This window comes from Amblyomma americanum, chromosome 11, assembly GCF_052857255.1.
Source record: "Amblyomma americanum isolate KBUSLIRL-KWMA chromosome 11, ASM5285725v1, whole genome shotgun sequence".
In the NCBI taxonomy this organism is placed as follows: Eukaryota; Metazoa; Arthropoda; class Arachnida; order Ixodida; family Ixodidae; genus Amblyomma; species Amblyomma americanum.
In genome coordinates this window covers 73,435,541-73,460,866 of record NC_135507.1, presented here as the reverse complement: position 1 = coordinate 73,460,866, position 25,326 = coordinate 73,435,541, and the positions used below count along the sequence as shown (strand labels likewise).

At 45.0% G+C, this 25,326-nt stretch overlaps 1 protein-coding gene across 1 annotated transcript; it reads left to right on the top strand.

Annotated features, from left to right (window-relative positions):
* The first annotated feature begins 1,308 nt into the window (after nucleotides 1-1,308).
* Rrp40 (exosome complex component Rrp40) lies at nucleotides 1,309-24,616 on the top strand. The gene is made up of 4 exons (XM_077644736.1): nucleotides 1,309-1,603; nucleotides 4,365-4,514; nucleotides 11,120-11,274; nucleotides 24,392-24,616. The coding sequence occupies exons 1-4, from the start codon at nucleotides 1,424-1,426 to the stop codon at nucleotides 24,588-24,590; spliced, it is 684 nt and encodes a 227-aa protein (XP_077500862.1). The 5' UTR covers nucleotides 1,309-1,423; the 3' UTR covers nucleotides 24,591-24,616.
* The last annotated feature ends 710 nt before the right edge of the window (nucleotides 24,617-25,326 follow it).

Below are 25,326 nucleotides of genomic sequence, written 5' to 3'. Positions count from 1 at the left end.
TTCTGGCAGGTTTGTAGTCAATCACTGCCTCGCACCTCTGGACGGACGGTCTTTCACCCCACCGATGCTGCTGTTACAAGCCAAAGAAACGAATACAACGCCACGGGCGCAGACTGTCAACTTTTTATTCGAACACGTACGTAGGCGACCATCTTTGTCACTCGCTCATGTGCGGTTAGTCACACTGACACACTGCATTCTCTAAAAAGGAAGAAAAGAATTACACAAGGGCAAAAAAAAATCTAGTCTACAACCATGAAAAATTACTGGAGGCTGAGTGAATGAACAGGGCAAACCAGATATCACATCACTAAGCGCTTCATGTAAGAAACATGAACAAAGGTACGAAGATGGTAAAATATAAATTCACAAACAACCTGAGTAAAGGTGAATGGTGAGGAAAAAAAAAACGCGTCATGGAAATATAGATGGCAGAACGCAAAACAACAATAAACTGGAGCAAAGACGAAAGTAGGGGAGTAAATCTTGGTACGACATGTGAAAATAGAAACTATACGCTAAATAGAAACAAGCATGAGGGGAGAGCAAAAAAAAAAAAGAGCGCGTGTATGGGCGAATACGAAATATATGGTAAAGATTAACATCTCGGCCTAATATAGTTACAGAGAAGCACGTGAAAAAATCGCGGGTGAAAAGTTGGAAACAGTTTACAAGTGGTCTCCAGAAAAGCGATTTCGTTCGTAAAAGCAAAATGGGCGACTGGCTGACGCACTAGTCGTTATCTAGTTTTAAGGAAAAACTTCTACGACCTCCCTTTCGGTCTTGTCTTTCGATCTGAACAAGAGGACCGTGTTTTCAAAGGTAGATTTGCGGTCTGCGCTAACTGGACAGCGACTCAGATACGAAAGCACCCAGCAGCCCGCGCAACGACCCACGGGTACTGACTGACTGATGTTGTCGAGAAGAAAAAAGAAAATGAAAGTGCACGGGCCTGCCTACTGGCTCGAGCCGAGCCACGCTCGCTGCTGCGTGCAGAAAGTAGGAGGGGGTAAATGATAGGAGAGTAAAGAGTGAAAGAAAAGACGCGCCGCGCTAATATGCCCTCGGCCGATCCCGGAGGCAGTGCAATACCGGGCCGACCTGCGCCAGAGTGCTTCAAGCCCAGCACACCGCCATTATCCAAAAATAAGTTTAATATCTTAGGTCCAAGGACCCGCTGCAGATATTAAATCAGGTATCAGGTATGAGTCAGGTAAGAGTCCACCACGGGTACGCAACATTGCTCATACGTTTATTAGTCGCAGTAGCGGCTTCGTAGAATTCATCAAGCAACCTTTAACTAGTCAAAATTCAAGACATTTGTGTAGCCAGGTCGATCCGTGCACTTAGCCGATCTGTGCTGTGCGTGTGAGCGTCGCCTGCAAAACATGTGCTTGGCGGCTTAAATATTTACTTTCCGGAAATGTCTGTGAACAAGTTAGTTCTTCCTGGTGATGTAGTGGACGCAACAGCAACCGACGAGCGGAAATGTATCGTGGGACCTGGACTGCGGAAGGAGGGAGACCGCATTGTGGCTACCCGTGCCGGAATCTTGAAGCACCGACGTCCCAACACTTACTGGGTAGAAGGACACCAAAAGAGGGTAATTGTTTGCCTCCTGAGACAGCTAAACTTGACGTATTGATGCCCGCGCAGTTTCTGACTGCAATCAGTCTGACCTTGGCTGCGCGGTCTGCTCAATCGGGTTGGTCGGTGCCGATCAGATGTTCTCATCCAGAGTGCTTGGTCGGACTGGGGCTGTTATTGTGCAAAAATGTCAGATTTCATGGCTGGCTTTTATTATGCAATTTCGTAGAACTTGGCTCGCGTAAACAGAGATAAAAAAGGAGAAAGGAACACAATCCCGAGGTACAGGTGTGTTACTGTATTCGCGTCCGTAGGTTTGTCTAGAAAAACAAACGAAAAGTAATATATCGATGTCAGAAACCAAACAAAGAGCAATAGATTGATTCATTGATCTCTTTATTTGGTCTATATTTTATGCCATTAGTAATAGTGAACAGTCGACGAAACTAGGCACGAACGAACGGGCTCACAAGGACACAATGCAGTTCGTCCGTGTTAGTCTTCATTTTTTGTTTGTTGCGCTGTACTGTGGATCACCAGCTTTTCCAGAGCCATCCCATTGAAAGCGAAGAACTCGTCAGAAAAAAAAAAAAACTTTAGAAGAGTTAACTGCTGGGCTAGTTGGTGACCATACATACTAAAATATTTTTGCGCCAAAACAACACAAAGAAAGACGACGACACCACGAGCGTCGTCTTTCGTGTGTGTGTTGTTTTGGCGCAAAAATATTTTCTGTAGAAAAAAAAGGGGGGGAGGAGAAGCTTTGAAAACACAAACTTGCTGGAAACAATGGTTTCTCCTTATTTCTAATGCTTAGTTCGCCACAGTGGCCTAGTGGTTATGGTGCTCGGCTGCTGACCCGAAAGACGCGGGTTCGATCCCGGCCGCGTCGGTCGAATTTCGATGGAGGCGAAATTCTAGAGACCCGTGTACTCTGCGATGTCAGTGCACGTTAAAGAACCTCAGGTGGTCGAAATTTCCGGAGCCCTTCACTACGGCGTCCCTCATAGCCTCAGTCGCTTCGGGATGTTAAACCCACATAAACAAGCAATTTCTAATGCTTAAGAAACTTCAAATGTTGTAGACGTGTTTTCTGTGGGCCATAGTGTGTCAAGGGCCGGTAAATTGAAGAAGAAAAAAAGAGAAACTGCAATTATAGCTGAAATGCAGTATTGTGCAGAATTGGGTACATGTGACACCTGGTCCGTGTGTAGTTGCAGTGTTACTGCACATAATGTCTGTTTCAAAGTTCAGAACAAAGATTGCGTAGATTCTTTGATGGCCACATTTAGTGACCAGCAGTGTCGTTGACTCTGATTTTGTTTGTACAGTTGTACACACACTTGTCTAGAGTGCTTGAACGGTGTGCGCTCCTGTGCATTTATGACCGTCGTCGCTTACACACACAAATTTTCTGGTTTTTCTTGATAGCAGAACTTAATGTGTGTCTAAAAGGATTATGTCTCCGCTAATGCTTTTGTATGTTTAAAAATAGTCAGGCTACATCATTGAACAAAACGTCCATAAGGCATTACTTACAAAAGGTGATTTCATTCTCACAAGCTCTTCTCACATTTACGGGAGTATCAACACCAAATTTTGGTTGTGTATTTTCTTCTTTGTAATAGTGTGCATGGATCACCATGTGGTATTCACCTATGGCTGCTGAATAATTTTTAATTCAATTTATTGTCTCACCCGTTTCTATTTCTTTCAGCAGCCGAGTGATAGCTATGATGTCAAAGAGTCTGTTTAGGCCACTCGAAGCACAAAGAAACTGCAGTATAGTTGCTGTTTTTTCACTTGTTGCGGTTCCGGCTCTTGAGGCAAGCTGGCTCTAGGACTGTAGCGATAAAGGGGACGCAACAGCGATTATATCGTTTTCTTTGTGCCACACGTGACCTCTCCCGACCTTTCACGTCATCACCATCACTCAGCTGTTGAAACCATAAGGAATGAGAGAAGAAATTCAATTGAAAATTATTTAGCAGCCACAGGCCTTGTACCATGTATACTGATGTCTTATGCATCATTACAAAGAAGAAAACATGAAATCGAAAATTTGGTGTCTGTACTTTGCATGTTTTTAGACATGCTGTATGTGCACTTGTGAACGTCTGTGCAGATTTTTGTTGGGGCTTTGTATCACTCTAGGAATGCATTGAGACTGTTTAATGTAGTATTGTGTTTTGACCTTGTTTCTTACCACCACACCAACATGACTTAATTTACAAATGAGGTAATTTGTTGTGAGTACACTGGTATGATTGTGATATTCGCTGTTTGCAATACTTCCGCGTGAAAAAGCGCTGCATTTTTACAGTGGCTGTGCCCATTGGTCGAACACTTAAATTCTTTCTCACAGGTCGCCACTTTTGTCATTGTGAAGGGGGTTGCAATGAACGAACAGAGTGAATAGCGTGACGCTGCCTCCCACCATCTCACTTGCTTTTTGCCTGGCAGGGGCATCTCAAGGTTCTCTGCAATTCAATGTTTTCCTGTGGTTTGACCGGACAGCTTGGAGGGACGCATCCTGGCTTCAAAAATATTTTTATAGCACTGAGCTAAACTGCAGATGGTAATGATGTCAGCTAGGAACTTTCATCATTGCTTGTGGGTGTTGTTACTGAGGGCTGCTTGATCACAGAACTGTGCTACAAATGGTTGACCTTTGTTGTCTAAGTGTGATTAGGGTGGCGCAGTTGCTGGCAGAATTCCGTGAGGCTGATTCTGTGTGCCGCTTGCAACCACCTTAGCCTTTTCTTTTCTGTTCACAGTACGTTCCTGCAAAGGGGGATTGTGTCATTGGAGTAGTGACGGCCACGGGCACTGAGTCTGTTCGGGTGAACATTGGCTCCAGTGAGCCTGCATCATTGTCTCTCTTCGCCTTTGAGAGTGCCACGAAGAGAAACAGACCTGACATAGAGGTAGGTGCAAAAAGATAAGTGTACATCAGTGTGATCTGGCTTTGCTTATAATAAACTGCACGTCTCCAACCAAAAATTTAGATTTAACCCAACGTTTTGGAGCCGACTCGGCTCCTTCATCGGGGGTGACTGAGGGCAGTCACTAGCGTATTTAAGCATGGAGGGGAGGAGGGGGTCAAAGGAATGAAAGCTGTGATGCGAAAGGCGTGGGAGAGAAAGCTGTGAGCTTCCGCATCACAGCATTCGTTCCTTTGACCCCCTCCTCCCCTCCATGCTTAAAGACGCTAGCGACTGCCCTTAGTCACCCCTGATGAAGGAGCCGAGTCAGCTTCGAAACGTTGGGTTAAAGTTAAAGCTTTTGTTTGGAGATGCAGGCAAATCAGTCAGATGTTTAGTTTTCAATCTGGCTATGCATTTAAACGTACACTGAGGGCAAATTGAAGGTGGCCTGTATCCATTGGTCATCTTGTTTTAATGACAAAGAGCCCGCTTTCACTGAACACACCTTTTATTATCGCTAAAAGCCAAAAATTGAAATGTAGGTATCGCTGCCTTATGCTGTTTTCACAAGTAAGCTGCAGTGATGCTTTGTATCTCAGAGGCTAGGCCACGCCATCATTCACTTCCAATCGGTGCGTGACCCTAGAGTCTTTTTCATTGTCAATGTGAGGAGTTTGAATCAAATGTCAGGAAAAGAATGTTCCATTTTTAGCTACAATTTTGTGGGGAAAAAATTCTTTTTTTTTTGCTACCGAACAAGTGTCAACAGAGTCCCAAAAACTAAATAATTGAGTTTTACTCGGAGCAGAAATAGGATGGCAGTGTACTGAGTGCCTATTTAAGCATCAGTTGGCATTCAAGACTGAAAGTTGTCTATACTTTGGAGCATGTCGAGTATTATAAATGTTTTGCTAATGTCAGTTAGTAATGTTTAGGTTCGTAATTTGTGGAATGTTTTTGATTGGGCACCTAATGCTCGCTTGCTTAGGTATTTCATGGAACTGCACACTCAAAGTCTGTCTGACTGTTTGCAAAAGTCTTACTGTGTCCAAATATATCGTGATCTAGACTGCTGAGCTTGACGTGTTTCTAAGGTTTATACAGTCAAACCTCATTATGCTGATACAGTTTATAATGAAATAATGGATATGACGAAGGAATGACGATTCCCGTCGGGATCTGGGTCAACATGGGCTATAACGAAGCTATGGCTGCAGCGAAGTAATTTCTGGGCCTCTTAAACTTTGTTATAACGAAGTTAAACTTATGCTAAATAACCGCATAATTAGAACCAAGCACTGCCATTGTGTAAAAACTGTTTACCTTGTGTGGTTTTCGTTTTTCTGAAACTGAAACTTGCTTTTATGTGAAGTATTTGTTTCAGTTTCTTGACTAAAAGTGAGGTTTGTGCCGAACATGCTGCAACTTTGATTATGCTGGGAAATAATGTTTGAAAATAGTAAGATACGTTTGAAATGGTGGTGTTCTTCCAATGTAAAATCCTTTGCATGTGGATTGTATAGCATTTTAAATTTCAGAAATGTGTTTCCTTACAATGTAAAGTTCAGAGAGTCCAGGCCTCTTTTATTTTTCTCGAAAGCCTTGAAAAGCTGCATTTATTCCTTTGTAAAACTGGCCTCTTGAAGTATTAAAGGGGCTCTGGAGCACCTTTCGAGGAGAGCACATCAACTTTCTCAGTCACTACATTATGGTGTCATGAACTCTTGAGCCAAATAATTCACTTCTACGTGCATCACAGAACCCATAACTTCACTCGAAATTTGGTGAGTCCTTTTCGATGACTTTCTCATGCTCGCATCCTCCTCCATTGCACCGCTGCTTCGTATACGTGTTCAGAGATGGCTACTGATTAGATTCTTTCAGACATCGGGCAGCTACCATGGCTGCAGTCTACAGGTGGCTTAGCTCCGGTGGGTCATGAAGCTTCGCCTCTGGTGGATGGGCTGGCAGAGGAGCGCTGACCTTTCAGCGTGCAACAATGACAACAGCAGTGGGAAAGGAGCAGACACGCTGAAATTCAAATTTTTGCAGCAGATAACTGAGCTTCTACAAACCACACCAAAAAAATTCTTGCCAGAGGATAATCGTGAAGCGGTATCCTTTAACATCACAGGCATACTGCAGCTTTACTAAATCTCCTTTCAGAGCCCCTTTAATATAGCTAAATGAGAGCGCTGTGTTGTTTGTGGATGTTCTTTACGCTAATGGTGCTCAGGTACCTATAATGCAGAGGGGAGTTTCTATACAAATAGCAAGAACATTGTTAAAGGACTACAGACATCAAATTTTTGGTTGTGTGTTTTGTTGTTCAGAATGGTGCACAAGACATTAGTGAGCATGGCTCATCGTATTAAATTTGATGGCGCCAAGTCAATAATTTATAATTAAATTTCTTCTCTTCCTTTGCTTGTGTTTGTTTCAGCAGCTGAACTGTGGCTGTGATGTGTAGTTTGCAATGGGATCATGTACGGCATAAGAGACATTGTAACGCAATAGGAAGCTGAGGAATAGAACAGCATGAAACGATGGCAGATACTTTTAATGGCCAGCGGGCCTAGCATGATCGCTCTGTCCTCTTCCACTGCCTGCTTCGTCGTTTTCTGGTTCGTAACATTCCCAGCGGCCACCGAGCAATCATCCTGTTCAGTGGCCGAAGATTTGAGCCTGAGATGATGGTAGATATAGCCAAGGAAGGCATATGAGAGTGACGGGCCGGCCACTGTGATGAACGAATTGGTTTGATGAATAAGGGTCACCGGAGCTTGATGACCAGCAGTTGCCATGAGGTCAAGGCCAAGGTCCACGGATGCATCGAACGGCATGGACGGGAGTGCTGTCTGATTCCATGTCGTTGTGGCGTCGTAGCGGCAGTGATTTGTCGTGAGGTAGTATGGTCTTGTTGTCGGGGTTAGGCCTTCACCTTGTTGCAGTGTCATGTGCTGGGGATGGGGCTGCAGAGAGCAGCTGGTCTGGTTTGGTCAGGTCAGGCTTGGGTGGAGCCAGGTGGGGGGATCCGTGAGCCCTCAGCTGATAGTGAAGGCGCATGGATGGCATCAAAGCTCTGAGACTGGGATGGAGATGAATGCCAGTGCCTCCACCAAATGCAATGCAGTATCAAGCTATGGAACCGAATATTTATTTATTTACAATACCCTCAATTGCCAAAGCATTGCAGAGGGGAGTGGGGTGAACATTTGCTGTGAACATTTGTGACGAATCTTGGTTGAAGAGGAGCAAGTTGTATATAGCAGGTTTTAGGAGAAAACAGTATTAGTAACCGAACTGCCAAAACATTGGAGTAAACAGTATCAGACCATTAAAAGCCCGCCATAATATTAGCAACAAACAACTAAAAATGAAAAAAAAAATGTAGATTACAAAACACACAGCTCAAATTGGTTCTTTCACGAGTACGAAGGCATAAGGGCAGACAGCCATGGAAAAAGAGGAAAAAAAATTCAAAGCCGACTGCTTAAGCATATAATTTTTATGACGTTACAGGATTGCAAAGAAGTTCAAAATGTCATGGCTTCATTTGAGCATTATCAATGAAAAATTGTTGCATCACTTAGGCCACATCATCAACAAACATAAAAGTGTATAAAGCTTTCCCGAAAAGGGCATAATCATTGATGCATGCGATATCAGCCGGGAGGTGGTTCAGTCGCCGCATGTATGTAGTAAAGATGTCATATGAAATGATGACAAATGCCTGTAGTAGCCAGTGGGCCTAGAGCGCAAATGCTCCGTCTTGCATCACTGCCTACTTCGTTGTCGTCGGCCGACAACAAAATAATCACTGCTTTTTAGTTTTCATTCACTCCAGCTCTTATGCTATCCAGCCTCAAGAGCTGAAAGGATGACAATGAATGTGACCTGAAATTCTCACTGCAGCGGTGACCTAGTGGTTTGAGCAACCGCCAGGTATGCAGGAAGTGCGATGTGTGATCCCTTTCCACTTTCCACACTACCTTTCCCCTGGTCTGGTGCTTAGCTTCCATATTGTGCAATGCTTTGAAAATGGTTCTCTGATCTCATCTTTAGTAGAGGGAATACCGTATGCCATGGCGCTTTTTGGCTCAAGTTGACCTTGAGCAATGAAAATTCATCATCACCACCTGAAGTCCTCCTGCATGTCAGCCATTGTTTGGCTTTTGAAACTCAAAATTGAAAAAAAAAAAAACACTGGATTGGAAATTCAACTAGAAATTATTTACTTGGCCCAGGTGAATTTCACATGATTATATTTGCGCTTGCTAACATCACACGCATGCTTGCAGAAAGTAAACACGCAACCAAAGTTTGGTGTCTGCATGCTACATGCTATAAAAACTAGTTTTGTGGCATGGTATGGCTAGTGTTCATTTGAGAAGGAAAGCAAGTTGCTGCATGCTTTGCTTTACCTAAGAACAAAATAGCACTGTTCGCAAGTGCATTTTCACTTTTAGCTAGGAACCTCTGGCACATTTTTCTGTTACCTTGTATTTTTCCCAAATTTACCCTCTGTAGCTTTTGAATTGGATAGCATGCACTTCAAATTCCTCATTTAGTTCTGGCTCTGCTCTGCAAGTTCCTGTTTCTGCTTTTTACTGTAGCCTTGACCTGTTAGCTGCTGCCCTCTGTCATGCTATTAAATGCTCGTCACCCCTGTCCTTGTTTTGTCGTAACCACCTCCTTCTCCCACACTGCTGTCTCTTCTTTCTTCCTCCTTCCTGTTCCTTTACCTTGCCGGCCCACAGCCATGAAAAGTAGCGGGCTGTGTCACTTTTAGGCTTCACCTTTTGTTGTGCCATTAAGGGAGTGTGGGCACCAAATTTTTGTTTGAGTGCTTTCACCTTTGGAATAGTGCGTAAGACAGTATATTTGGACTGCCATTTGCAGCTATATGTGAATTTCAGTTTGGCTAACTCTGCGAAGTTTGAGCTGCTTTTTCTTGTGCTCCTTTAATGCGTTTGTTTATGATTATGGGGTTTGATGAAAACTTGCGTGTGAACACGAAGTCATCGCCAGCATCAATATCCACTCTACATCCACTGCAGAACAAAGGCCTCTCCCATTTGGCTCCAACTTGCCCAGTGCTGCGCCAACTGTGGCTGCCCTATTCCTGCATACTTCTTAATCACATCTGCTCACCTGACTCTTTGCTCCTCTCTGCTGCATGTACCTTCTTTTTGTACCTACTTTGTTACCGTAAGGTTGGGGTTCTTCCTTGGAATATTTTTCGAGTTTCCAGAGAACCTAAACCTAAATTGGTGCATGTTTCAGCCCCTGCCTTTCCTTTATCCAATTTATTTTAAGACTAATCGTACCGTAATTGCTCACTGCGGACTGTTTCGCTGTATGATGGGTCATTATTAATTGGATTTGGGCATCTTTTGAGCAGCCATGAATGGTTGAGCCATGGGGACCTCGGTGACTTTGAAGAGGTGCTGAGAAACCCTGCACATCTGGGCCTTCCCCTTCCTGCCTAACAAGCATGCAGTAATGAGCATGCAGATGCTTAGTCCCACAAAAAAATGCCTCAATTCTGTTAATAATGGCTACGTATACAATGGACTAGTCTGCTGTGAGCAATTACAACATGATTAGCCCCAGAATAAAGTGGGCGAAGGAGAGGCAGGGGCTGAAACGTGCATCAATTTAGGTGCTCAGGAAACCTGAAAACCAAAGGTCCCATGGAACGCGGTTTGAGAACCCCTGGCTTACTGGCAGAATGTTCTTGCGGGCTAGTTCCTTTTTGAGGAATTTTAGAAACTGTGCAAAGGACGAGAACAGGAGGTAAAGAAACTGTGCCCATGGAATCATATTCATTTTTTTTACCTGTTGTCCTCATCTTTTTGAAGCGAAAGCTTCACTACGCTAGGTTTTCAAGAGGGCAGCGTCAGTGCAGTCATCTGACATGAGACAGGTGTCACGTGGTGTCATGTGGCAGGTCATGTGACCTAGTGACGTCATCACAATCTGCCCACCGTGGCAGGTGGCAACTGCGTTATCGGACTGTGACCAACCCCCCTATCGTGGCAGGTGGAGATGAAATTGATGATTGGCCGAGAGGCCACGTGGCCTTTTAACTTCATCTGCTGATTCAGCGATGTGATCTCGAAGCGTTTCGTCTAACCAGCAACGCTTCAACTTCGGCACTGGACGAGATTTTTTTTTTAAGCGAAATTTATTGCCCCGGGGCATCAATGATGGGTGAAGGTGGGATGAAAGACTTAGTAGGGATTAAATGAATGGAAAAAGGCTAGCTGATTTGATGAAGTCCAGTTTCAAGTGAGATGGAGTACGAAGACAGACTTTGTGATCAGACTCAGCGAGTCTGACTCGGCTACACATGCATTTCATCGACGCTTTATAGGCAATCCGTTCGGCAGTGTGCCATGCGAAGGAAGCTTTTGCTTCTCACCAGGGTTCACCAAAGTTTAAACCGCAGCTAATTTTTGTGCACTTTCTAACCTTCCATACCTTATACCTTTTCTGTTTTATGTGCAGTGTAAGCGTTTACCCAGCATATCACTTTTGTTTCTAACTGCAGAAACATTCATGTTTATGCCCTCCCCCCTCTGTTCCTTCCGACAAACTAGGTCGGTGACCTTGTCATGGCCCAAGTGCTGATGGCTAACCGAGGTATGGAGCCAGAGTTGGTGTGTGTCGACAGTTACGGAAAGAAGGGCATCCTCGGTGTTCTCCGCAGCCCCACGGGCTTCCTCATCAAAGTTCCCATCAACCTCATCAACAAGTTAGTCCCCCTTTCTCTCTCGTTTTGCTTCTATTGGTGCTGGGGGATTTTATATTTTTGGAAAACAATGTACTATAAAAGAATATGCAATGTTCCTGTTTAGACTAGTCTGTCAGAGCTACAGGGAATATGCTGGTGCAAAATTTCGGAGTTGTATCAACATGGCCCAGTTTGTGTGAGTGCACACTGTCTTCAAATTATTGGTGTTGAAAGTTGGACGGAGTGTTTTTCATTTGATAGTTATGAATGTGGCAAATTCAAAAGTATAGCACCTCATGACACAGATGCAATGCATCCGTGCGACAAAGCACTGTGGCTCTCTATTTGTCTTAGTGTCTGCAGGTTTCTTGTGATGTTTATTAAGAAGCACTACAGCAGCAAAAAGCTCTGCTTGAAATATTTAGTATGCTGTTGAATGTAGTGTGCACATATCTGGTGCACCAAGTGTTGTTCTGGCCCATCTGCTTATTAGATGTGCTTACTTGGATACCAAATGATGTTGCAAAGAACTCGGATGCTGCTAGCAGTGGCTGAATAAACATTTATGTAAACATGTATGTTTTTTCTGCAGAGGGGGACAGAGGTTAGATATAGGGATTGCATAGTAGTTATTGGATAAAGCAAGTCGTGAACCTTCTGAGAGGAAGCAGCAGGACTTTACTGTTGTGTGATTCAAACATGGCATCTGCTATAGGTTGCAGTGTGTAGCAATGGGTGGTTTTGATCACTGAGTACCAAGTATGGCTTTCAACTGCTGTTGGCACAGTTCAGAGGCCTTGTTGGATGAAAGACAAGGAAAAGATAGCTTGTGAAAAAGAATACGTGCTTAGCAAACTAATGGCCCAAATTTTTAGAGCAGAAAACTTTCCAGGGGGGTACATTTGGCAAGGAGAAATTAGCCGTTATATTTAGTGCATATAGTCTGTACCATAGTCCATTTTAGAGATGCAGTCTAGAAACTGTGACCACATTGAAGTAGTAATGCAAACCTATGGTACCAGCCAATAGCACAATTACTAAGCCATTTAACTCTTTCCTTACCGCGCCCATTGAGCATCGTTAGCTTGCCGCTAACGATCACTTTGTGCACCGATTTCAGAACCTTCCATGTTTCTTACGGACATGCTGAGCATTTGGCTTGTAGTCAGACGAGTGAAGTTTTGTTTGCGGTGCAATTTTCGTCTTTCTGACGAAGTGGAATTTTTTTTAACGCACTGCGAAGACTTGGGAGACGCAGTACCGTGCTCACTGCCCACTAAAGACGACTTCGCTGCTCAGCTTCCGAGCCCTACCGTGTTGCTTACGGGCATGCTTTGTCATCTTGCTTGTAGTTAAGTAACTAAAGTTTCGTTTTCGGTGTAGTTTTGTTTTTCGCCGTAAAGGGGAATTTTTCATGCTGCAAAGACAGCATTTTTTGAACACGCTCCAAAGACGTGCGTAAAAGTCGCTTGGCAGCCTTCGCATGCATGACGCGTGCTCCAGATCATCAGAAATCTCAGGAGTCCGCTTTGTCTGTGATTGATTTTATCAAGGGCCGGAGCACCAGAGAGTCTGAAGATGATGCCTTTTCGTCAGCATTCAGCTGCGACATCGCCGATAACCGAAACCAACGTGGAACACAGGCGGCCGCTCTACGATGTCCAACTATAGGGTTTCCAGTGATTGTTTTGTGCAAGAATACTATTCAAGATAGAACTTAGATTTTTTCACAGGTAGTGGGCAATAGAATGCTAAACATTTTGTGCATTTCAGAAAATTCTTAAATTTTTTTTTCTTTTTGATACAAATGTGTTAAGTTTTATTTCAAGTTTTTTCTGAAATCTTGTTTTTGGCAAATAAAATTTTTGTTGCGGCACGCAATTCATTATTTGAACTTATATGCCTAGAAATAACATTTATTTAGCTCTGTTTTCGTGTATTGCATAAAATTTTAAATGCTGTAGGTTCTACAGAGAAAAAAACTAAAGCTACAAAAAAAAGCGGTCATTTTCCCCACAGTAGGGAAAGAGTGAAAGCGAAATCTGACAATGAACAAAGTATGCCTTTGAGCACTGCCTGATATTTCTCAGCAGGGGCAGTCACATTTGAAGGGACTGTAAACTGAACTGAAAACTACCGTATTTACTCGAATTTAGGCTGGTACTTTTTTTAATCGTTAACAAAAGTCGGGGTCGGCTTAGATTCGAGGATGTGGTTTGCCCGCAACTGCTAGACACGTAACACCATCTCGCGCCCACAGCTTGCAGCTTGCAGGTTTGCAGGCTCCGTTTTGCTTGTTGGCGCTGTCTTGTTCGAACGTTGTGAACAAAGGTCTCACCGTCCCGTACTTACTTGTGTGCATCGCCACGTGACTTCGAGAAACGCCCGTGTTTGCGGCACAATGGCGCCCATCAAGCGATGCCATTACACTGCGGCTTTTAAGTGGAAAGTAGTTTTGGCGGCGGAATGCACTTCAAACCTACAAGCCCAGTACAACTTCGGCGTAGACGAGAAGAATGTGCGCCAGTGGCGGAAGCAGCGGAACGAGCTCTTCAACTGCACTGCAGAGGAAATGGCCTTCACTGGACCCAAGAGCGGGCGACACCGTGAGGTGGAAAAGGATGTCGCCAACTTTATCAGGAAGCAAAGGGAAGGTGCGATGCCCATGACGATGGAGATAATACAGGCAAAGGCGAGGGAAGTTGCTGACGTTAGAGGCGTCCCACGGACTCAATTTAAAGCCAGCAGGGGGACGACGGTGGATGGTTCGAAACCCACCGCCGGACACCCATCGATAAAGATGGGTACAAGCCACCCCCGGCCCGGCGCCCGCCTTCTTCAGGGGTGTGAGCTTGGAGGAGGCACCGCAAACCCTGCTGCACCCTTTCGGGGGCAAATCCAGTTTCGAACACTCAGCCTGCAAAGGTGGTTCGTGTTTCACTCCCAAGTGAAGAGTTCGACTCAAAGCTCGCATGCTCTAACCAGCATCAAGTTCAACACCTTCAGTGATCCTTCGTCAGAAGCGATTCAGAGTATTCCTGCTGTCCTGGGCAAGTCCGGTTTTTCCGGCTGTCCGACTTTGTGAGACGCTGGAGAAGAGGAGAAGCTGGTGGCATTTCAGTGCTTTGTGATGAAGAAGTGGCTGGAGAAGCAGTACAGTCTGGGCCAAATCGGAAACGCCGATCAGACCCCAGTGTATTTCGACATGCCTGTGCCATACACAATCAATGAGAAGGGCACAAAACAGGTGATAGTAAGAACTGCTGGGTATGAGAAGCAATGTCTTACCGTGATGTTATGTTGCATGGCCAATGGACAAAAATGCCGCCCTGCCTCATTTTTAAGCAGAAAACGCTTCCCTCTGGAAAGGTTTTTCCTAAAAACGTCGTGCACGCACAAGAGAATGGATGGATGAGTGGTGCCCTAGTCGAAGACTAGGTGAAGACCGTTTGGCAACGTCGTGCCGGGTCTGTGTTGTTCAGACAGTCACTCCTAGTTCTTGACTCCGGCCGCGGCCACTTGACAGATGCCGTAAAGTCAGTGCTTTGGAAAGGCGGTACGGACATTGCGGTGATACCCACAGGAATGACGAGCCAGCTACAACCACTCGACGTTGCAATTAACAAGCCCTTTACGGATAGGCTACGAAAGCACTACGACTGGCTGACGCTTCAGGACCATCAGCTCACATCGACTGGGCGCATCCAGCTTGCTTCGCTGAGCCAAGTGGCAAACTGGGTTGCCACGGCATGGGAGGAAATTCCTACCGAACTGATTGTGTGGGCCTTCCACAAGTGCAGCATCTCGAACGTGTTGGACGGAAGCGAAGACAGTGCGCTGTGGAAGGAATCCAGTGACAAAGAGGACAGCGATGTCAGCGATGCTGGCGAAGACGTTGAGTGAGCATTCGACGTGCTACGATGAGCGTCGCAAGCTTAATAAAATGCATGTTCTAGTCCTAGTCAATGCCTTTTTTCATTCTGCTTATATTCGAGTAAACTTTTTTATTTTCTGAGTTTATGAATTTCGGGGTCGCCTAGATCGAGGCCGGCCTAGATTCGAGTAAATATGGTACACAGTGCTTGAGCTTACTTGTGCCAAGCTTCAAGAAAGTGTAACGTGCGCTTTGAAGATTTGTTGAGTGTAGGTTTGTAGACATCCACCTGGACCAGGTCATCATGTTTTTTATATGTGCCCAATTTATTTTTTAACAAAAATTAGCCAACTATTTATTGTTTACTTGAGAAGAAAATTTTCTGTGTAAAGATTGTAGAGCATGTTGAGAAATGTCTGTTTCAGAAATTTAAAAGTAACTTTGGCATGGTTTCTTCTGAGCTTACAAAAAAGCCCGTGAGATTTGAAGAGCGTCACTTGACTATGCACTCCCACATCACAGTGAACCCTGATAGAATGAACCAGATAACACAAAGCTGTGATGAGTAAACGGGTCACCAGTTGCAGCACTGGTTTTGCATTGCGTGAAAGCACACTGCTTTGCTAGAATGACGACACTGCAGCATAGGCATACTCACATTGGACTGCAAGAAATTGTCTGTGCTATGCTGCGAAACGGTGCCTCGATGCTTCAGAGTAGAATCAAAGCATCGAAACCACGATACCAAGGATAAACTGTTGAATTTCAGTATCCATCTGTAAATTGCGAGCATAGCCATGGTGTTGCATGGGTTGAGCTTAACGCTGGGCTCGGATCTTCTTCCTTGCCACAACTATGTCTACCGTCGACTTAAAACAACGTGTTTTGTGGACTTAACACTTTCCTGCCCATGGGAAAAGTAGTGGTTTTTGGGTGGTATAGGAAATATTTTTGTTCCTTCAACAAAACATGCTTGATACTCAAGGAAATAGTATCATTGTTGAGAAGAGGAAATTGTCTTTTTAATGGTGTTAGTCTCAATGAACATGTTAATTGGAGAAAATTTTGAAAAACAAAATTGCACAAAAATTTCAAACAACACTGGACAAAATATACAAAAACATCAACATTTTTTTACACACACAAAATATAAAAAAATTTCAGTATATACATTTTGTTGAGGATACATCTGTACAATGTTTCACAAAATTTCAGCTTTCTATGTCCAGAACTTATTGAGGCGGAAAAAAAAAACGTTAGGCATGGTGCGTGTCATGCCAACGGGCAAAACAGTTTCTCGACGTAGTGAAACACAAATTGATAGCACAGGTCTCACAGAAGACATTTGTTTTCTGTTCAACTTTTCTGTCTTCATAGCACAACTTACAGTTCCTATAACGCTCCATTTTTTTTGGCTTGTGCTGAAGACCTTGGGGTGCACCACCTGGTGGAACAACTGGAGGAACGGCGGGGTTTACAGAAGGTCGCTCATCAAATCCCAGCAGCTGCTCAGTCAGTTCTAGTCTGAAGGCGAACTGGTCGAAGCGCGAGATTCTTGACAGTTCTGCCACCTCTGGATGCTGTCGGCGGTGCTCATCAAACAGTATAAAACTGTTGACTACAGCAATGTCTATACAATGGAAGAACAGGGTCTTCCACCAGCGCACGCACTTCATGAGGACGTTGTAGGATCCGATAAGCTGGTCAGATTTGTCGACTCCCAGCATGCCCACATTGTAGTCGTCTATGAGTTGCGGCTTTCTGATTGAGACTTCGGTCCATTTGTTCTCGACTTTTTTTCTTCGCTTCGCAATAACATAGTCGTTAGCGGTGTGGGCTGTCGACATCATGTGGACAACCCGCTTATCCTTCCATTGCAGATACAATACGTCCTTGTCCCGCAGCCATCGAACATCTCCTCTTCCTGCTTTTTTTTCCCATTTTGTGTCCTTTAGTTCGCTGGGAAAACCGCGGCGGTCTTTTCGGGTCGTTCCGCAAGCTAGTGTCTTGAATTCCAGTAGATGGATGAACAAAGATGTTGATGTGTAAAAGTTGTCCAAAAAAATTAAGTATCCCTGATCAAGGTAGTTCTCACACAGCCGCGTCACAACATCAAATGCCAAACCACGTGCACTGGGCGCTTCTCGCTTTCCGGTATACACATTGAATTGAACCGTGTAGCCAGTTTTTGAATCAGCCAGAACCCACAATTTATACCCCCATTTTATTACTTTATCCCTCATATACTGCCGAATTCCAGAACGACCTTTCGACTTCACCATCCTCTCGTCAACGGACAGGTACCGATGCGGCTGAAAGAACTGCGGAGACGAAACGTTCATGTGTTTTAGCAGAGAAGATACGCGGTGAAGCTTCCCGTGGGTTGCGGCAGTGGTCTTCTCTGGGTCCGTCACACTCAAGAATGCCAGTAATGCCTTGAATCGCCTTCTCGGCATCACTTTCGGTGGTACAAGGCCTGCGAACAATCTCCCCGTGTTCCAATATGAGTGCAGACGTGGGACTTGCACGATACCCATGTAGATTAGCAGTCCGATGAACTTCTGCATTTCATCCGGTGTCACTTCTCTCCAGGACCCATCTCTCTCACCGTAAGTTGGTTTTTCAAGAATATGCATCCAGGCATATTTATTTGTATTGTCGCATATCTCTCGGATGATTTCACCAGTGAAAAAAAGAAAAAAGAAATCAACGGCTCTGGAGAACCGCCTAGCGCCACTCCGGAGCGCGATGCCGAGGTCGAGGCCTGGCCGTCGTGCAGGAGAAAACACGACACCCTGCGCAGCCGCCGGCAAATGGTCCCTCCCGAAAGACGTTGCCACCCTGCAGATAAGAAATCTGACCTTCAGCACACGGAGGATATCTACAGATCAGCGTGGGAGCGCAGCGAAACGATTCAGAGAAACCGAAACTTACCGACGGATGCCTGCGGCCGTTCCGGGCTGGATCAACGCACTTTCGCTTTCAGTACTAAAATCCGACGAACTGAAGTTGTCCTCCGAGTCGCTGCTGCTTTCATCTTCAAAAACATCGCTCGCAGATGCATCGGGATCGATGGAAGCGCGACGTTTGCGCGGAGCAGAAGCGCGCGATGTCGACGCCATCACGGACACAACGAGGGAGCGTCACCTAACTTCGAAGTGTCGTTTAAAACCCCCGCGCGGCGAAAACGTGAAACAAAAAACCGAAACTGAAAGAATAGTTCCTTTATTACTTACTAGATGGCGCAGCATGTCCGTAAACGCTTCGAAAGCGCGTAAATACGAACTTGCAACCATCGATAGCGGGCTATCGATGGGCATAGGCGTGGGCAGGAAAGAGTTAAGGAAACTATTCCCTTCCAAACTGATGGGCACACATTGATGGCTGCATGTCGGTATGGTCTGAATATCTCTTCTCAGACGTCGGTGGCAGCCAGAGACAGGAAAGGGGCAGAGAAGGAAGATGCTCCCAGGGAACAGAGAAGAAACTGGGCTCCTGCAGAGGGGTCTGGTGCCGGAAACTGGCGTATGCCCTGTGCTCATAGTTCCTACATACATATCACTCCCTCAGTACTTAGAAAGGGATGTGATAGTAGTTTGGAGGCCAGTGCGCATGCATGGATGTGCACGCTGCCAGCAGCATTGCCAGCAGCAGTGGTTCCGTGGTTTCGGAAGAGGCACTTGCCGCTTCTGTAATTGGGGTGCAGCTTGTGCATCTGAGAGCTGTGCCCTCTGAGCCATGCTGCAAGGGGCCACAAAATAGTTCCTCATTTGGCTGGAGGTCATTTGCGGCAGCGCCTCCAAAAGGCATAGTGGGTAGAGGTGTTGACGGAAGCGGACCCTTTATATTGAACAGCCAGGATCTCTTCTCAGTCCACCTGACTACTGTGGCTAGCCTGTCGTGCCTCTGGTGGTTAGGGCTGGCCAGTTTTATTTTACAATGACAGCTGTTAAGCACTCGTTCCTGGGTTTCACGTCGCAGTAGTACGTCGTAGTCTGTTGTAGTTGGCATAACCGGTGGGTGCGTTCGATGGGAACCACTCAGCGTGGTTACTGTGCAAGAAGGAAGGTGTTACGTGAGCAGAGAAATGTGTAACCAGGGGGTGGTTACGATAGGAACCATTTAGAGGCTGCTTACCATGGGAGGAGGAGGCAGTGGCGATAGCGTAAGATGGTGCAACCAGTCATTGGTTTTCATGGGTAGTTACGCCGGAAGGACAAGGAGGATAGTTTCTCGAAGTTCTTTATAGCGCTACAAAAAAAAACAAGGACACAGGAAGAAGTCGTGGCTCACAGTTTTGGCTCACCAAAACTGTGAGCCACGACTTGAGCATATCAAAATTCTAAGCAGAAGTAAGGATAGATTAGCACGCGAATTGGCCGAATTATTTTTTATAAAACAAAGGGGCGACACGTGCGTCAGCACCACATCAGTTTCCCTGCGAGACAGCGAATACAGATTATTAAATAGACGATAGCATGCAGTCTGCACTCCCTAATCTACCAGAAATATTTCACCCGCATGCGCTCTGGTCCTTTGTTGTGTATAAATGCAGGTTGTGGAAGCCTCACTGAAGTTAGGTGGAGTCAGCACCTGTCCTGTGTACTTCTTCCTGTGTCCTTGTTTTTTTTTTTTTTTGTAGCGCTATAAAGAACTTCGAGAAACTATACTTCACCTACTAGCCCCACAATGTGTTTTGTTAAATGACAAGGAGGACTACCATGAAAGGAGGCCCTGTGGCAAGAGTGTAGGAAGACGTAAACATAGGATGGCTACAATGGTAACCATTCATAAGCTGGTTGTGGCAGAAGCGGAGAAATCCCCAAATGGAGAATGATTGCTGTGTAACGAGCAGGGTATAGCAAGAGTTTGAGAATGCGCATCTGGTACGTTGTTGCCGTGGTAACTAACCGGTGGGTAGTTACCCTGGAAGGAGAAGGGTCGCCGTGGAATGAGGCTATATTGAGAGTATAAGAAGGTGCACCGTGGTAACAATCTGGAACGTAATTGCCGTGGAAGGAGAAGGAAGGGTATGCCGAGAGCAGGGGAATGTAGCATGGTTCATTTGTGGCAGCTGTTGTAAACCGCGCTGCCCAGGGAGAGGATCATCTGCGACGCTGCGCTTCTAGAGCGGCACACTGTGTGAGTAGACCTAGATGAAAAACAACTATGTGTGGGAAAACTAAAAAGAGCACCCTAGAACTATGTATACGGATGTGAGGTCGCTCTCATGTTTTCTACCACAACGCATCGTAAAGTATAAATACCTTAACAGCTGTTGCTGAATCTCGCGTTAGCCAGTGACAACCATCTTGTCAATTTTTTTAGTTCTTTTTCTTGCCTCTTCTACGCTTTGACTACTGTAGCTGGCACCCACGCATGCTCTCACCGTGTGTTTGGTGAGCAAGGATGTATTGTCTCTTTTGTATTCCACTGCAGCATGTGGAAACTCACCTTCTTGCAAGCTTGTTTCACATAATGGCTCAGCAAGAACTGCACTGAGCTGGGACCTCCGCATGCGTGAGAATATAAGCTGTGATGTGCTGTTTAGAAAGAAAGTGGGTGATGCGTAGCTGTATTGACCGCGCTAGTTCTTTGAGAAGAACATGTTTCAGCCCTGCTGCATATCTTTCAGCTTGACTGTTTGTTGCTGGGTGGTAGGGAGAGACATGACTGCTGAGATGCCTTTTTGTTTGAAAAACTGCCTTACGTCTGCCGACAAAAAGGTGCTGGAGATATCGGACACGACCTTCGATGGCAGTCCAAACGTGGCAAACAAAACATCTCAGTGCATCAATCACAGCACCTGACATTGTCTTGCCTATCTGTTTTACCTTGAGCCATTTAGTGTAGGCATATGAAACACGTGTCCCTCGACAGGGCCTGCAAAATCAATATGCATGGTACTCCGAGGCTCGCTTGCTTTCTCCCAGCATGCACTTGGAGGCTTTGGTGGAGCCTTTTGGTTGCCGTGGCACGTCTTGCAATTCTGAGCAGTTGCTTCAATGCAATCAACTTCAGGGCACCACACGTACTAGCTTCGGGTGCATTGCTTCATAGCTGCGATGCCTTTGACTTGCACAAAGTAGTGACATGGCCTGTGCACAGCCTGCTGCTGGAATGACAACTTCTGACCCACAGGTCATGCAGCCACGATGCTTTGCTCAACCCTACGTCTCTCCTACAACAGGCGCTGAAGTTGTCTCCCTTCATTCGGCTTGCATTGCCTTTTGAATGATGACATTAAGTTCCGGTAGGGCTGGGTCATCTTACGTTGATGCTGCTGTGCTGTTAGTGGTGGCCTTGGCAAGGCTTTGAACATCAAAACATCTCGCGGCTTAGGCGATTGTTCATTTGCAGCACTCGGTGGTGGGCGGCTCAATGCATCAGCATTTTTGCTTTTTCCCCTATCAGTGCACAAGGCCATAATCGTGTGCTGAAATTGGTTTGGTTTGGTTTATGATTGTTTAACGTCCCAAAGCGACTCAGGCTATGAGGGACGCCGTGGTGAAGGGCTTCAAAAATTTTGACCACCTGGGGTTCTTTAACGTGCACTGAGATCGCACAGCACACGGGCCTCTAGCATTTCGCCTCCACCGAAATTGGACCGCCGCAGCCAGGATTGAACTCGCGTCTTTGATCGAACCCGTATCTTTCGGGCTAGCAGCCGAGCGTCATAACTTCTTAGCCACCGCGGCGGCTCGTGTGCTGAAATTAATCCACTGGCATGTTGTGTGGTGACAAAATCAGCAATATTGGCTCCTGTGGTCCCAGATTGCCTAGTACCAGCCTGTGATCTGTCTATTATGAACATTAGTTTTCAACCGGCAATGTACTGTGAAAGTGTTCAGCAGCATAGACCATGACAAGCTTAACGCTGGGCTCAGATCTTCCTCGCCACCACTGTTATGTCCACCGTTGACTTGAAACAATGCGTTTGCAGACACAAGAAAACTGTTTATTTACATTAGACTCGAGGAGTGCACTTTGGTGGGTCCTCATCGGCGCAGTCCAATGTTATCTCCTCTTCTGGACGGGATTGATGATTGGAGACAGAAAAGGGGAGAGAAGGAACATGCTCCCAGTGGATGGGAGAGGATGACAGTGTACTCCCTTTCAGGGGTCGGCTGCAGGAGACGGGCACGTGTGCACTGTGCCCATTGACCCTTTGTACACAACTGTGACATTTATTTAATGGTAATGGCATCTGTGGCGAACTTTCAAAGCAGTTGCTCGAAAACCAATGCGGTATGTGCAGGGGCGGCCCACAATATAATGGAGCCCTGTGTGCAGCTCTATTATCCAAGATAAAACCAGTGTGCACCAGCATGCATCGGTTGTCATTTATTGAATGTGCTACAAAGTTTGGCTTTTTGGGGTCCCAATGCAACTTGGGTTATGAGGGAGACAATAGTGGAGGGCTCTAGACAATTTTGCCCACCCGGGGTTCTTTAGCATGCACTGACTTCACTTTGTAAACGAGTATCCAGCATTTCATCTCCATCAAAATGAGATTTCTGTGGCTGGAATCGAACCTGCGTCTTGCGGGTCAGCAGCAGCATAACTACTGAGCCACCACAATGGCTAGAGGCTGTAAGGGATTTATTTTATACTCAGAAAGAGAAGTCATGCTGAATTTACTTTGAATAAACAACTTAAATGTGGATTTCTTAAGATGTACAAGAACTTTAACAATGAAAATGTGCACTAAATTTAATGATAAAGACTAGCCAATTATCTTCATTAATGAGCAAATTAGGCACACGGGGGAAGTACGCTGACCTGGCTAAGAAGGCTGCCTGCAAACTTGTGCTTGTAGACAGCACTAGTATTTCATTTTTTTTAAGACTGGGCACAACCTAGCTGAAACCTCTCATATAACCATCCCATTTTTTTTTTTTTTGAAGTTAATCACGAGGCCATTTGAAATTACTTCATTTTGTTCAGCATAGAAAGCTGTTTTTTTTTTTTAGCTCGGAAATTCATGATAAAATCAACAAAATGCTATTTTGTGCCAGAGTAGTCAAATTTGATATCAAGTGTAACACCATGAAATCACTTGTGCCAATTTCATTGGCTGCATCCGGAAGCATCACAGTAGCCCTTTGTTTCACCGTTATGATTCTTTTGCGCTTTTAACTTTATTATGCACACATTTCTACAGAAACTCGCTTCAAGACAGGAAATATGTTGTATCATAACTTGAGGGCTCCTATTTCACTTAAACAATATACAAGGTGCAAGCTATGAACCTGCTAATCCCATGATCGTCATCACTCATTGTTTGGTTAAAATTTTTGTTTTTTATGTGGTGTTAGGTGTTTGCTGCTTTTGTCGCAGAAATTTAGAAGGCACTTGTTTTGTACCCCGTCGGTTGAGGCTGCTTTGCACATACTTTTTACCCTCACATCTGTCTTTCATTATGATTAATGCCTCTAGTTTCTAAAGATTCCGCAAAAAATCATGGAATAAATATTTTTCTTGGAAATGTGTGTTAACAACCTCATTCTCTTTTTTGATGCTATTATTGTTACAGACATCATTAGGAACAACAGCATGACTGCAAAATATCATGTGAGGGGGCAGGTTGATAGCTCAGATGGATATTAAAAAAAATATATTATTGCTGTCGTAATGCAGTCGCAAAATGTTCAAGCCATTCATAGCCGAGAGCCGACACAAAAAAAAGTAGTGCAGGCAGCACGCCAAAATACCCGAACACACACTTACTGCCTGGTGTGTGTTCCAAGCTGCCTAGTTCTGCATATACCTGTTTGCCTTTTTTTGTTTTCCATACTGCACTGAGCTCTTTCAGTGCCTTTTCTTTCTTAGTGACCTGCACTGCCCTCTTTTTATGCCCATAGTCACCATTGACTTTGCTCCTGCATGGCGCATTCATTGGTTCAAGAGGCTGAAAGGAATGCTGGTTTCTCCTAGCAGCTCTCAAGTCGTGTGGTGAAGGTCACTTTTAGCTATACGTCGAAAAGGTTGAGTGATACATTCTAAAGCATTATTTGAGGTCTCCTAGGGAAGTTTGCGGGTTCTTTGTTCTCGTTTTGCGAAATTTAAAGTTTTCCGTTGCAGGAAGTTAGCGGCCTCAATCGTGTTTAACCTCCTTCCCATGTGTAGAGCATCTCACGAGTTGCGCACCTAATTTCATGTCCCCTCTGTACTCTGCTTGCACGGTTCCTTAGCATTCCTTTATAACTTGGCATTAGAAATTTCAGCTCTCTGCAAAAAACTTATTTTTATTTTTACTTTCAGGCTTCTGGCAAAAGACTGCTCCTTGCTGCAGACGCTTGGCAAACGGGTCCAATTTGAGATTGCCCTTGGCCAGAACGGGAGGATCTGGGTCAACGCCAACACACTACAGAACACGCTTAGCATCTGCAACACCATCTTGTCAGCAGAAAACTTTACTCTTGAAGAGATCGAAGAAAAGTGCCTTAGACTGGACACATAAAGGTCAAAAGTTCATAGAAGATTTTATTATTTTTGTCTGTGTCATTTCAGTTATTGTGCTAGTTGGCATTTGCGCTTATACTGATTCGCTCTGGAGAGAGTTTGTACATGAGGAAAAATATGCAGATTCAGTGCGGAATAAGGGAACAATGGCAGGTCAGGGGTGTGGAGCAGCATGCCTATCTGCTTGAAAAAGACTGAAAGAAAAATGAAAGAGGTGGAGCAATACACTAACATAAGCCCTTCAGGCAATGCACAAGGCTCCTTTTCAGAAATTCTATTGCTTTAAGGGCCAACTGCTTCTATAAGCTTCTATCAAGGAGCACTCGCGTACCTGATTTTCATGGGGATTTGTGGAGGTCAGTTATTATTTTTGGTGGAACAGCGCAGAACAGTGGGACAAGAGACAAGTGCTGACTGCTTACAGCTGAGTTTATTTCGAAGAAACATGGCTTCTTATAACATCTTCACATCCTCAAAACAGATGCGTCACAACCATATCGTTCAAGCAGTCTAAAATGACAACCAAAGGCTGTAATCATAGAGACTGCCCCTCAAAAACTTGTTCACCTGAGTTCGGCAAATGTAAAGCACTGGCTAATCGCAAAGAGCAGTTAGTCCATGAAATAATCGAGGCAGCTTCGATAGCGAGGCTGCGCGACCAATGTGTCAGCGCATCGTCTGTTGCGTTAACGAAGAAAGAATTGACATGTTATAAATGTATTACAAATATCTAC

What these genes read in the sequence shown, in the direction of transcription:
- Rrp40 (XM_077644736.1), top strand. Translation starts at nt 1,424, where the DNA reads ATGTCTGTGAACAAGTTAGTTCTTCCTGGTGATGTAGTGGACGCAACA. An exon ending in GAAACAGACCTGACATAGAG is followed by an intron (nt 4,515 to 11,119) that starts GTAGGTGCAAAA and finishes CCGACAAACTAG; the next exon opens with GTCGGTGACCTTGTCATGGC. An exon ending in CCCATCAACCTCATCAACAA is followed by an intron (nt 11,275 to 24,391) that starts GTTAGTCCCCCT and finishes TTTTACTTTCAG; the next exon opens with GCTTCTGGCAAAAGACTGCT.